This window comes from Anolis carolinensis, chromosome 5 (assembly GCF_035594765.1).
Source record: "Anolis carolinensis isolate JA03-04 chromosome 5, rAnoCar3.1.pri, whole genome shotgun sequence".
Taxonomy (NCBI): Eukaryota; Metazoa; Chordata; class Lepidosauria; order Squamata; family Dactyloidae; genus Anolis; species Anolis carolinensis.
In genome coordinates this window covers 48,487,932-48,502,638 of record NC_085845.1, presented here as the reverse complement: position 1 = coordinate 48,502,638, position 14,707 = coordinate 48,487,932, and the positions used below count along the sequence as shown (strand labels likewise).

At 37.9% G+C, this 14,707-nt stretch overlaps 1 protein-coding gene across 6 annotated transcripts in view; it reads right to left on the bottom strand.

Annotated features, from left to right (window-relative positions):
- Positions 1–14,707, bottom strand: part of dclk2 (doublecortin like kinase 2) — a 113,316-nt gene that overhangs the window by 17,515 nt on the left and 81,094 nt on the right. For all 6 annotated transcript variants that reach the window (XR_010006311.1, XR_010006312.1, XM_062981067.1 and 3 more), the window contains 3 exons: positions 8,846–8,903; positions 5,540–5,659; positions 4,403–4,549 (listed from right to left, as the gene is read on the bottom strand). Coding sequence is in view for 4 of the 6 variants with exons in the window: in XM_062981067.1 (XP_062837137.1) it covers positions 4,403–4,549; positions 5,540–5,659; positions 8,846–8,903 (325 nt within the window). In the remaining 2 variants the exon portion in view is untranslated. The remainder of the gene's footprint in view (positions 1–4,402; positions 4,550–5,539; positions 5,660–8,845; positions 8,904–14,707) is intronic.

Genomic DNA, 14,707 nt, shown 5'->3' with positions numbered 1-14,707 from the left:
TGATCGAATCAACAAGTTATTTCAAATAGCTCCATCCATATGTCAAACTAAACAAGGGGCGAGAAAATATATAGCTCCCAGAAGTGCTCTGAAGAACCCCAGTGTCCCCAAGATCTCTAGCATTAAAAAAAAACATTCTTAAGGAAAAAAAGCATTTCCTGCTATGAGGTACAGAAGCAATTGTATCAGGCTGTCATTGCTCTGGAAGTCCCCGGTGGCACCGTGGGTTAAACCACTAAGCTGCTGAAATTGCTGACCGAAACGTCAACAGTTCGAATCCAGGGAGTGGAGTGAGCTCCCGCTATTAGCCCCAGCTTCTGCCAACGTAGCAGTTCAAAAACATGCCAATGTGAGTAGATCAATAGGTACCGCTCCGGTGGGAAGGTAACGGCACACCATGCAGTCATGCCGGCCACCTCACCTTGGAGGTGTCTACTGACAATGCCAGTTCTTTGGTTTAGAAATTGAGATGAACAACAACCCCCAGAGTTAGACATGACTAGACTTAATGCCAGGGAAAAACATTTACCATTACCTATCATTGGTCTTGGCTGTTTTAGGGAGAGGGCCTTCTTAAAATCAGGAAGAGACTTTAAAATAACTTTCTGGATTTTTAAAAAGCCATTTTCTAGGATTCTGTCAGAAGGATTCTTGTTATAAAAGTTCTGACATTCTTGTAGTGTAAGAAGAAAGAAATAAGCATACAGGTGCCTAATATTCAAATCCAGATGGAGAGAGGTTTTAGAACACTGGATTCAAGGAGTCAAAGAAAAGAAACTTTGCCAAGAGAACTGGCACACGTGATACACAGTTAAGACTGGTATTTTTCCTGCCAAACTTTCAGAGGCTGGATCTAACACATTACAATTACCTGTCACATGTTACAAGGGAAAGAAGTAATAGTGCCAATAAAATAAAACTTAACAATAGATAAGATTATTAAACAGCCTAAAGGTCAGCAGTTAGAATCTGGGTATCGGGGTGAGCTCCCGCTGTTAGCCCCAGCTTCTGCCAACCTAGCAGTTCGAAAACACACAAATGTGAAATCAATAGGTACTGCTTCGATGGGAAGGTAATGGCACTCCATGCAGTCGTGCCAGCTACATGACCTTGGAGGTGTCTATGGACAACGCTGGCTCTTCAGCTTAGGAATGGAGATGAGCATCAACCCCCAGAGTCGGATATGACTAGACCTAATGTCAGGGGAAAACCTTTACCTTACTATGATCATTAAGACATTTGTGCAGTATGTATTAAGTCCATGCTAGCTTTTCGTGTTACTTTCCAGGAGATGAATGCTCTTTGGGAATTATTTTAATGGGATTTTTAAAAAACCTTTTTTTTCTTCAAAGAGCAAAGAACTACTGATTTTATGTAGAACTCCCATATAAGCAAGTGACAGTATTAACTTCATGACAGTGTTGAGGAAGGAGGCAGGCTTAAATACTCTGCATATTGCATTTTCCCCACAACGAATGACAGCATGAGAAGGGTGAAGTGAAATGGACTGGACCGCCTGAAGTGACTAAGCAAAGCCTCACCACACACTATGTATCCTTTCCAGAAAAGCTTTTATTTTTATAAGGCCATCAATCCGAACAGTGGTTTAGAAAGTACAAGATGATAGGTTGTGTTTTTTTTATGGTGCTACCACAGTGATGGTATATTCTGTTTCAGTCTATAAGGCTGCTTCTTAATGTTTCTTTAATGTGTTTGCTTTTATAAAAATGATTTCAAGCAATGTTTCATTATTCTTTATCAGTCCCTGTTTTGTCTATTGGATATTTATTCTTACAATTTCTCCAATTAGTTATCACTCTGGGATGCAATTATTAGTAGAAAGACAATTGTAAATTGTCGTGGCCAAATAAACTACATAATATGTGGTGACAGTTCAACAGAAAGCTTCATAATCCTTGATGTAACACTGTATTTGCTTTTATTTATCCTACTTGCATGTAAAATGTAGAACTGAATGCATATCAGACAAGTGGCTGATCTCACATCCAGCAACTGGATTTATTTTCGGGATAAGGAATAATTTACATCGAGAACTCTTATGACATCCCGACATGCAGGTCTATTCTAGTGATGGCATCTGTTAAATAATCTCTTTAGGGTTTCTAAGCCAAAAGTGCATCTGTGCCTATTTATATCTGATTTGATTACTAATGAGAGCTTAAAGTGTCAGATTAGCCTGAGAGCCTCAACTCACTTAAGTTCCTGATGTCACTGTTATTTTTTTTTTTAGCGTGTACAGACTCCAGTCAAGCCCTATGTCATTAGGGCAGAGAATTTACTCTGGCTTTTAACCCACAGTTTAAAGGGTCTAACCAAAGTGCCGGATCTGGATTTTGGGGCCAGGTTCAGCATTCTGGATAGCCTTTGAAGTATGAACTAAACTAGTGATGGCAAAGCTTTTAGAGACAAAATTTCCAAACTGGGGTGGGGTGGGGGTTCACCACCACTGAACTAAACCCTAGTGTAGATTCATCATCAAAAACAACTTAAAAGATGCAAGCTTCTACTAGTAGGATCAACAGCAATCCACACAGCCTGTCAGTGTTACTTCTTGTTTGCTAGAGGGCCTCTTTAGTGAAATTAAGCACCAATTGTGTAATTTTTCACACTGAGATTTTCTTCATGTCTTGGAGCCCCCAGTGGCACAGTGGGTTAAATTGCTGAGATGCTGAACTTGCTGATTGAAAGACTGGTAGTTCGAATCCGGGGAGTGGAGTGAGCTCCTGCTGTTAGCCCCAGCTTTTGCCAACCTAGCAGTTTGGAAACATGCAGATGTGAGTAGATCAATAGGTACCACTCCGGCAGGAAGGTAACGGCGCTCCATACAGTCATGCCGGCCACATTACCTTGGAGGCGCCTACGAACAACGCCGGCTCTTTGGCTTAGAAATGGAGATGTGCACCAACCCCCAGAGTTGGACACGAGTAGACTTAATGTCAGGGGAAAACCTTTGCCTTTGCTTTTATAGTCTTGGAAATTTTATTCTGTGTTTTGGAAACCTATGTAAAAACAACTAAAATGGTTTTTCAAAATACATTTTGTGTGCACCTTGATGCCCAGGTCAAAAGCTGTAGTTCCTCCCATTCACATAGTTTCCCTTTGGAAAGTCAGAGGCACTCCGTTTGGCTCTACTACAAAAATGTTCTGTGAACTTTTACGCAGCAGAGGGCAGTGTTTCCTCCTCCCAACCTGATCTATTAGGAAATGCCTGGTGGGAAGGAGGAAACAGAATCATTATAGAATACAATCTTTAAAAGCTCTCCTTTCCTTCCGAATTGAAAAGCCAAGCTGGAGAGGAAGGAAGTCTTTGTTACTCTAGTGCAGAAACAGCTACTGACAGTGTCCTGTGCCAACTAGCACCTGCCTCCTCATAATGTAACAGCTCACCTGGTGCCTAGTCCATTTATGTCCAGAGACGTTGCATAGGCCTTCAGTTCATTGGCTGCAACTGTGCCCTCCCAAAATATTTCACTAATATTTTAGCATTTTTCATTTGAAATGCTTCATGTTTTATTTTGAAAAGTGCTTTAGAAATTTCACTTTAAAAGCACAGCACCGCTTTCAAAAATACGCACATCCATAAAAATAACTAGTTTTCTACACTGAAATATTTGTTAATTTCCACCTGGTCTTACAAAAACTATTTCCCTCCATTTAAAGTCTTCAGGACTGAAAGAAAGCCTGCTTACCTAAGATACAATCTCCAATCAAAATGTAAATTAGAACAGGATTTGGAAAGGTTAAAAGAGACAAATCACATGATGCAAATTATTAATATTTCATGTAAATAGCTTTCATTTAAGAATACAATCATTTAATTCATGATTCTCTACACCTGGTTGCTTCTTAAAACATGCATAAATGCATGCATTTACATTAATGTAGCTGAGAGGCGGAGTATAAATCATCAACTATTTCATCCTTGCATGTGAGAATGAGTAATTACAGCAGCTTTCTTGTTATTACAGTAAGAAAAGGAACAGTCCTCAATAGCATTCTCTCCATATTGGAATCCCCCGAAGAACTGTGGAGACTTCAATCTGCTTTATAAAACACGTGTTTTGTGCAAAATGTCGTTTTCCACACAGAAAAAAGTTTCTTGTGTAGGAAACAGTCCTTTATGGTCTTTTGTGCAGAAAAACTGTTTTCAGCACAGAAAAAATGCTTTTGCATCAAAACCACTATGATTGTTTATGCATATTAATTCCTCCACAATACTTAAGGACAAATATATGGGAGAAAAATGTACATGATTCTTGCTGGTCTATTATTTTTTCCCAGTAGGGTTTACTGATTTTTGGGAAGCTTACTTTTTGATCTGGGAATGAATAATAGCACATGGTCTATTAAAAGTAAAGCCAAGTAAAAACAAGAAACATACCAGGAGGTTCTCTGGTTTAATGTCTCTATGGACAATACTGAGACCATGGAGATATTTCAATGCACTGGCTAGATTGTAGACCATGGCACTTCCATCACGCTCTGTGTATTTTGTTGAAGAAGTGATAGCATCAAAAAGATCACCACCCTGAAAAGAAGAAAGAGGAAACAAATATTAAAACTCTTATCTATTTCTGAATGTTGAAATTAGATAACTATTTAAGATGAATGGAATTGTTTTCTTTCTTGAAAACTAACAACCAACCTAACTGTTTTGTAAAGCAATTTTTATATAAAATTAATACAGTAGAGGTTCGCTTATCCAACCTTCGCTCATCTTCGTTCTGTATTATCCAACTCAGTCTGCCTCCCACCCAGATCCACAGTTATTTCTCTAGGCAGGCAAGAATCACAGTTTTTAAAAAATCTTCACAGCACTGAACTTTTTACAGACGTAACTTCCGACAATGTTGTTACTGTAAGTTCATTTTATGCAATTCTATCTTTATTTGTAATCAATTTTTTAGTAGTCAATGTTTCTGTAGTCAATGTTTTCAATACATTGCAATGTTTTGGTGCTAAATTCATAAATACAGTAATTACTTCATAATGCTACCATGTGCTGAACTGCTTTTTCTGTCAATTTGTTGCAAAACATGATGATTTGGTGCTTAATTTGTAAAATCTAACGTAATTTGACGTTTAATAGGCTTTTCCTTAACCCCTCCTTATTATCCAACATTTTTGCTTATCCAACATTCTGCTGGCCTGTTTGTTGGATAAGCGAGACTCTACTGTACCTTGTTTGATCTTCATCAAAGCCTGTATCAATGTTTCTATATATTTCACGGAAGTTTCCACCAATCTTCTATGGTGCAAATAAAAATAACAATGGATACAGTATAATGTAAAATAAAGCCACAGATATCATGGAATAAGTGCCGACTCTGTGTCTACAACTGTAATCCTGTTCAGATTTGCTTAGAAGTGAGTTCCATTCAGCAAGGTAGGACCTCTTATTAAGCCTTCTAAGGGAAATGAAATACAATGCAGGTTATTTACACAGTTTTCTGAACACTGTGCATAAGTCTCTGAAACCTGCTATGATTTCATATTCAGTGACATTAAATCTTCTCACCTTGACCAGTTCCATCACCAGATAGAGCTCAGTTGTAGTATCCATTTCCTCTATGAGCATGATAATATTGGGATGTTTCACTCTACGCAATATTGAGACTTCATTTTCAATCAAGTGCTCCTGTATATTGTTGGGAAGAAGGGAAAAATCCAAAACAGATCCTACTTTAACAATGTAGTTGGAAATACAACTCTGAAAGTGACAAATCACCTTTTATGGTGCAGCTCTCCAACTAATTTTCCTTGTAGCATGGCTTTCAATTTTATTTTATTTTTATAAAACAACATAGGTATAAACTCAGTGGACTCAAATATCCTTCACTAAGATGGATCTACAAAGGATTTTCAGTTAAGGAGAATTAAAAATGAAGACTACTTTCTATAATAAGATGGTTGATGCTTTTAGTTGAAAGAAACCAATTAGATATATTCCACGGCAGAGTCCATTATATTCCATGACAGTGTCCATTTCATTTTTAAAAAATGTAATAGTTACAACAAACACTTTTGAAGGTAATAACCCTTATCAGAAATCTGTTCATCAACACATTCTACCATCATGCATCTCATGCATTTGTGACGGAACCTGCAAGAAGTACAAGTGTGCATTCTATGAATGATGACCATGAGCCGTGCTTGAAAAATTCACTGCTTTCTGTCCTATATAACAAAGATAAATTGATCAAATGCCTTGGGAAGTTGCTTTGTACCCAAATCTGTTTTGGTTCATTAACTTTACCCCAAATAATTACATTACTAAAAACCCACATGCCAAGTGTGCATCTCCTCCTGTGAACATGTGGCACATCAGACACTGCTTTAAACAAGTCGCACCTTTGAAACCCAATATGTGAGAGAGCATCAATAGTCTTTCTGGAACAAACATATGTCTGCTCCAAACAAACGTATGCTGGAGAAAAGAAAAAAACAAAATATGAATGGGTTTTAACAACATGGTTGAAACTTAGCTAAAGAAAAAGGTCATAAGACTGAGAAAATAAAAACTAAAAAAACCAACAGAGAGCACTACAGCTGAGATACGGTATGGAGTGATGGCCTCTCATGCCACTACAAACAGTGTTATCAGTTGCAGCAACAAGCATAGGCACCATAAGCATAAAACAAACTGCTTGAAGTAAGGCCTACTGTAATAATATTTTGTTAATGAAGAAACCGTAAGTCCTGTTTAAGGAGTAGTGATATTTTATGAGTATAAAGTGATATAACATATATCTCCTTCCTGCCCTTGATATGTTCATTCATGAATATCCTTGTTTTGACCTCAGAACTGGATATAGCACAGCACAATTTTAAAAATAAAGTAAAATAAGGATTCACACATGTTTCAACCCAACATGTAGAAAATCCCTTGAGATGCACCTGCAGCCATTGTCAACACCAACACCGCTATCTTCTCCTGCCTTGAGGCAAGGAAAGACACATTGATTTTGCAAGTATTCCAGTATCCTTTTCCTGCTGGGAAATGGACTATTTCTACTGGGAAAGAGATCTCCATTGTATTGCATTCCCAGTGAGTGAAAAGGCCCACAATGGGCTTTTCTTTGATGTAATTGCATTATGCCGAAGCCGTCTTCAATTTAGTCCTGTTAAGTGACCTCTCCAAAGAACAAATTCCTGGAAATTTCCATGGTGATGGTTAAAGATGTTCATCAGCAATGCTGACTATATGCTTTTGTCACAGGAGGAAGATCAGAGATGTTCATACTTTCACTCATTACCTATGGCTCAAAGGCAAGGTGACGGGAAGGGAGGTTGCTTTTGACTGCTTTGGGGGGATACTTGAAGTGGTCTTCAGCAATGGCATCTAACAATTATAGTCAGTTAGTCAGAAACACAGAGTTATGAGGCCTACCCAATGCCACCCACACAGGGTTATCTCAGCAGAGTAGCCAGCTGTATGAGCAGCAGAGCTATGGTGGATATGGACAGTCAACAGATACTTCAGGATATGGCCAAAGTAGGTACAGCTCTTCTTATGGACAGAGTCAAAGCTCTGGCGATGGCACTCAGTCTATGTCTCATCAGCAGGATATGGCAGCAACCAAACTTGAATAGCAGTCATCATATCCCAGCTACTCCTAGCTGCCAGCCAGTTCCGCAACAGGAAGCTTCCCCCTCAATGGGATGCCAAAATCAAGTGGGATGTGCATGGAGTCTCGTGGATCTGGCCAAAACTTTGGAGGAAAGTGTAACAGGAAATTCAAATGTTGTCATGCCCTCTGTACCAAATGAAATCAAGTACCAAGAAGATTACTTCTACTGTGCGGAAAAGAGTCCTTTTGAAGCTGTAGAATCCAAATCTGAGGAAACCGCCTCAGAGGGATTTTTGCTTTCAAATGAAAAAATAGTAGCAAAGAATGTTATATTTACTGGATTGCATGGTTTTAATAATTAGTTTAAATGTTTGAGATGTTTTAACATTAATTTTAAGGTATATGTTTATTTGCTGAATGTATGTTTGTGTGGCATCGAATTGTTACCTATATATATGTGAGCTGCTCTGAGTCCCCTTCAGGGTAAGAAGGGTGGGGTATAAATATGGCAAATTAAATAAATTAAATAAATAATTTATGAACACTACAATTTTCCATCACTGTTGTACTGATATAGGTTTGGACCATGTTCAAGTGAAAATCTCCAACAACTATTGCCATTATCTGCAGTTTCCCATATTGATCTTTGGGATAGGCTTTCAAATGACACAAAGAACTTCATCAGAAAAGAAGCAATGAAAAAGCAGACATCTGCTTGCAGTGTTAGATCCTATGTATCAATATACATAACACAGAATACTTTATTCACAGACAAAATCATTTTCCTTATTGTATTCTTCTAATAAAACAGATACCATGTATCAACTAACCTAAGGATAGTTCCATAACATCACTTTTCTCTGTTAAATAAATGAAATTGGTGCCACACATTTTCTGCTTGATTATTCAAATACAAATCTGTAAGTAATAAGATGGGCTATCTGGATGCTTACTTTGCTAAGCATACATTTGTGAATAAAGATAATGTCATACAACAAATTAATGCATACAGTACATTAAATAAACAGTTGTAAAAGCTCTTATCAGAGAATGTTTTCCGATTAGTGTGTGCTGTAACAAGGTACTTAAATATAGTATAAATAGCTATCCCTTGGGATGTTTGTGAACTACACCAAAATAGATAGGATAATGTAAAACTATGGAATTATATCATTATTTAGAAACATATGGAATGGCTGTAGCAGAACCTTCTATCTGATGATGCTATTATGCATCACATGATGCATACATACCTTTCCACAGCATTTCCCTTTGTCTATAATTTTCAGTGCAAACTCCTTTCCAGTGGATCTATAAAAAACAAAAAAGAGAAAAAATATTAAATCTTTGCCTTTTTGTTCAGTGTTCATTTCTGTTTCTATCTGAGTGTACATTGTGGCAATAAGATCTCTTTTCATTAGTGGGAACAGATGACAAAATTAAGGCAGAAAACTGCTTATATTTTTTTTTCCACTGTGAGATATGTCCGCTGTTGCCTTGACTACCAAAACACAGGCTTTCTGCTGTCACTTACTATAGTGTGACCTAATGGTTCACATTATGTCCTCTTTTAGCATCAGATGTTTCATTCTCTGTAACTGACAATTGCATGACAACCATTTACAGATTTGTTCATTGTTTCTGAGTATGGGCTGACTGGAGAGATTTAGATTTGTTATTATGTTAGTTACTCTAAACCCTATAGCATTTAGAAAATTAATTAGACACAAATAACTTTCCAAAATGTTTATATTAAAAATATTCAGTGAACATTTTATCTACATCTATGAAATCTTTACATTTTTTTTTTTAAAAAAGAGGTCATCACAGTGTCCTACAGATTATACCTGTTTCTATTACGTTTAATCATTGCAGGCTTAAGGGCAAAAGAAAAAAACGGAAAGACTTAATTTGCTAAAAACATTTGGATTAACAGGTTTCAGCCTTCCAATGCTCACTGTAAAAAGAAAAGTAAAGAAAAAAGATACTGAAGAGGAAGAGGTGGCCATTTTAACAACACAAAACTATGGTGTAACCATGTCCAAATAAAAATGGCTCCATGAGTATCAATGTATTTTTTTTACTAAAGCATAATGAAAGTGCAATTTATAAAGACTATTTTAAGTTTCCAGGGTTTTTTTCTAAATGTCTCTACCTGATAATAGTCTATCCTCAGCAATTATACTATCACAAATTAATATGTGCCCAAAAGAACGCTTGGTTAGAAATTAGGCTTGTGCAATTCGGCTGGAAGGCGATCTGAATTTCGCTGGGCATCCAAATCCATTTTTCGGGAGCCTCCCAAAAATCAGCTAATGGACATATCTGTTTTTGGCTAGGCAGCCGGAAGATCCAGGAAGATCTGGCCAATTGTGGCAATGGGCAACTTACAAGACTCCCCTTTCCGTTCCTGGGATCCTTTCCTTTCTTCCTTTCAGGGGAGTCTGGGATTGAGAATGGGGTTAAGGAAGCACTCTTCCTGGGACTCTTTTCTTTCTTGCCTTCAAAGGAGTCTGGGTTTCAGCAATGGGGTTAAGGAAAAATCCTTCTTGGGACTTTTTTCCTTTTTTCCTTTCAAGGAAGTCTGGGTTTGAGCAACGGGGTTAAGGAAGCAGTGCGTAAGACACATCACAGCATTGTTCTATTCTGATTAGCTCAACAAGCAGGGTTCACAGGGAAACCCTGTGCAAGCAGCACACAGCAGCCTTTTCGTGCAACACGTGATCCCGAATAGGGGAGGAGGAGCCGTGATCGGCTGGCACGTGGTCCCGTAACGGATGAAAAAATGTCATGGCTGGGCCCTTAGTGTTATGGCCATCCGGCTAAGCTGAACAAGCCAGATTGGCCAAAGTGAACCAACCACTCCGATTCTGTGCATAAGCCTATTAGAAATACAAAGACACAAATGCAATAGTTTGCCCCAATTCAAGCAGATCAACTGAATCCATAAAATATACAACTAGTGCTGACTTACTAAGTTTCCATTGATTCAGTGGGGTTTACTCTTATTAGCATTATTGCAGGGCAAATTGTACATATTATGTCAGTGAAACCCCCTTTTTACTACAGCACTTTCCTAAGAATCCAGAGGTGTGTAAACAAAGCTTTCCTGCCATGTATTATGTAGCGCAGCCCACAGAGCTTGAGCATCCACCACTCCTTTCTATGGACCTGGTTACCACTTCTGTTTAATCTCAGCAGCTTTTATTTTGGAAATGATTCAATAGTGCCCGGTTATTATGAGCAGAAATAGCAGTAATCATGATATTTTGAGGCAGTCACGCTTGGCTAATCAATCCATGCTGTACATGTGTAGTACCTGGGTTGAATATATTAAAGACTGCTGTTAGGGAACAACACAGTGTTTGTAGCAGACTACCACTGGTGTGAAAGCACAGCTGCGTCTGCTGGGTTGTCATAGTTACAGCTGGATCCAGCCGAGAAGAAAAGCAAGGAAAATTTCAATAGCACTTTGAGAGGCATGTGCAGAAATTATATCCAGAGATACAGAAGTGCAAGAAATGCTGGTGCAGGCAACGTTTTTGAAACAATTGCCCAAAATCTGAAGGAACACTACACCAAGCACAGCATTAAGATCCAAAGCATATATTTTAACATGTTTGTGGGATACCATGCTATGATCCCACAAGTGTACATATAGCAATGGAAGTATATACTGCGGAATTTATTTTTTCTTATGTGAAATTCTTGACTTGGCTGTTCATAGAATAAATCTCAAATCTGTTTAGAGAGGGATCTTTCTGGAGCCAGTCGTATGTTTTTGAAGCTGCCACAGATGCAGCTAAAAGCTTTTAAGAACTGAGCCAAGTATTCAAAAACTGAAGAAATGTGTATAAATCAGCATTATGATAGTGTGTTGTCAAACACTTTCATGGCTGGAATTACTGGGTTGCTGTGAGTTTTCCAGGCTGTATGGCCATGTTCTCAAAACATTCTCTCCTGATGTTTCACCTGCATCTATGTCAGGCATCTTTAGAGGTTGTGAGGTCCTCACAATGTGGCCATACAGCCCGGAAAACTCACAGCAACCCATTATGATAGTGACTTTTATTTTAAATTGCAGCACACTGTAAGAGCAGTAGTCAGTGAGCAGTATTTCATTTTTTATATAAAAGGTAATCCAGAATGTTTGAAATATATATATGTATTTTTCTTGTTTTTTATTATTCTTATTCTTTACTTTATACCCAGCTTTATCCCTGAAGAGACTCAGAGCAGCTAACAACCGAACACTTGGATCAATTTAAAACAAAGCAAATACAACAATTAAAAACAATTATATAATACTGTGTGTCAGATTAGAAATTTAGTTAAAACACAATATAAATACAATTAAAATGCATTCTATTATTCCTCTGCTTTTCTTTCTTAATTGGGGCCCAAAGTTTCCCACAACCCTTAATACAATTTAAAACTTACAACAATAAACATCAACATAGAATTAAACGTACAATTATTTAAACAACCCAATTACAACCGTATTAAATAAGTAAAAACTGTGAAAAACAATTAAAATACCATGCAGTATCTCCTGTTCTGCTTTAAATTAGGAGGCCCTTTCTGGCCTCCCTGAACAGAGAGCTCCAGAGTTGAAGGGCAGCCAACAAGAAGGCCAACCGAGCCTGTGATGGCAGTGGGACTGAGGGAAGGACCTCTCTTGAGGATCTCAAGGCTCGTGCAGGTAATACAGGGAGATACGATTTGCCAAATAGCCTGGATGTGAGCCATATAGGTCATAACCAGTACTTTAAATTGTGTATGGAACCAAACTAGCAGCCAATGGAACTACATTTCAGTCCAGAGCATTCACAGTGACAAAAATGTCACTACTTAACTGTAGATGGAGAAGAGTCTACTGAATTCTTTTTTTTTATTTAATTCTAGATTTAAGGACATACATAATATCCTTCTGCTCACCCATGGGATGGAAGAAGAATGCTCTCGAGTCTTTTGTTCCTAATACAGTGGAACAAAGAAGTCCTAAGAGTCTTGATTGTATTAGCTACCCACATTTATTTGGATAATGATAATTCTCAATAGATCAAAGATAATGGTTCTGTTTAAATAAGATGCAATTTGTATATATACAGTAGAGTCTCACTTATCCAATGTTCTGGATTATCCAACGCATTTTTGTAGTCAATGTTTTCAATACATCATGATATTTTGGTGCTAAATTCGTAAATAAAGTAATTACTACATAGCATTACTGTGTATTGAACTACGTTTTCTGCCAAATTTGTTGCATAACATGATGTTTTGGTGCTTAATTTGTAAAATCATAACCTAATTTGATGTTTAATAGGCTTTTCCTTAATCCCTCCTTATTATCCAAGATATTCGCTTATCCAACATCCTGCCGACCCGTTGATGTTGGATAAGTATATAGCAATGAAAAAAGACTTGGCCGTTGCTTTTGCCATATGAAGCCTTACACTCTTTTTCTCTGTTTCTCTCTTTCCTTTGCTTCCTCTGCTTCTGTGCCTCCAACAGCTTGTCTTACCTCACCTCCCTCCACATTTCAATTTCTAGGCCATCTGTTTTCCCGTTCTGTTGCTCCACTTACTTCTGCTCTCCTTTTCAGGCATCTGGCTCCTTTCTCCTATGCTTTGACATTTCCTTGTGTCCATGACTTGATTCTAAGGTATTAATCTGACAAAGTTCATAGAAGAAAAAAACTTCTTCTCTTTCTTATAGCCTTTCCTGGTTTGTGAGGACTCAAGAAAGCCTTCTTGGTGTCTTCTTTTAGACTTTGGAAATGCCTCCTTCCTAGGAAAGATTCAGTCTGTGTGTCTCTACTATCTTTTCACCGGCAGGCAAACAAACCCCTTCCTGTTTAAAGAGGCCTTCAACCTTTAATTAATCAGCATAGAGGAATATCTGATTAGGTATTCTGTTTTTAGTATGTGTTGTATCTGTTTTAGTCTCCATGTGTTAAAAGGAGTATTTTAATTGCATGTATGGTTTTAATGCTTTTAACACATTTGTTTAAAATGTTTAGTTTTATTTATACTGTAATCTGCTTTGAGTTCCATTTGAGAGAAAGCAGGATATAAATAAACAAACAAATAAAAATATTCAATCACATTTGAATAGGTTCTCTTTTTGCTTTATCAGTGTCCTTAGGGAAGATAGGGACACCGTCTGCTACACTGATTTTTTCATTCAGTATAAGTTTCCAAAAGAATGGCTCCATTTTAGAAGCCCTGCAATTCTTTGGCCATTTGAATGCATGGACTACCTGGAGTCTAGCTGTTTCTGATCTGGAGGGGTCAAGAGAGCTGAAATGTGACCAGACAGTCTGGATTTTAGGGCCCTTCCAGACAGGCCCCGTATTCCAGGATGTGATCCCAGATTTTTGGTTTATTCCAGATTATCTGGAAATTTAGACTCATATAATCCACTTTAAAGCAGAAAACCTGAGATCAGATCTTGGGATATAGGGCCTGTCTGGAAGGGCCTTAGTCAGTGATCCAGTCCCCACAGCTTGTATGGATTCTTAAAGTGCCTTTTGTTGGACATTCAATTATGCAGATATACACACTGTTCAAAAAAAAATGAATTGCCTAGTGATGGAAAGAGGGCTGAAAGGTAACTAGAGACCAGAAGGTGTCCACCACCTTCTGATCTCTCTTACATCTCACATCTCATCAATATTTGCACATCAACAAGGAAAAAATAATAGTGATATGCTTCCTAGATGAGGATGCCAAAGTAACCTTCCACCATGTCCTACCTTTGAAGCACTCCTCCCAGATTCCACCTTAATCCTTATTGAGAGAGCAGGACATAGACCCAAAATCCCATGGGGGGATCTGGAGTAAACAGGCACTTTACAAATCACATTACAGTCTTTAAAAATGCAGATTCATTTCTAAAACAGTTGTATGTTGTGTATCCCTACATCAGCAGATTCAAGGTGGGTACAGACTTTTTTTTTCAAGCATAGCCAATCTCTTAGAGGAGTGGTTCTCAACCTGTGGGTCCTCAGATGTTTTGGCCTTCAACTCCCAGAAATCCTAACGGCTGTTAAACTGGCTGGGATTTTTGGGTTATGCCTTAAAACAAATCTGTCCTTCTTCATAACCTTTTTT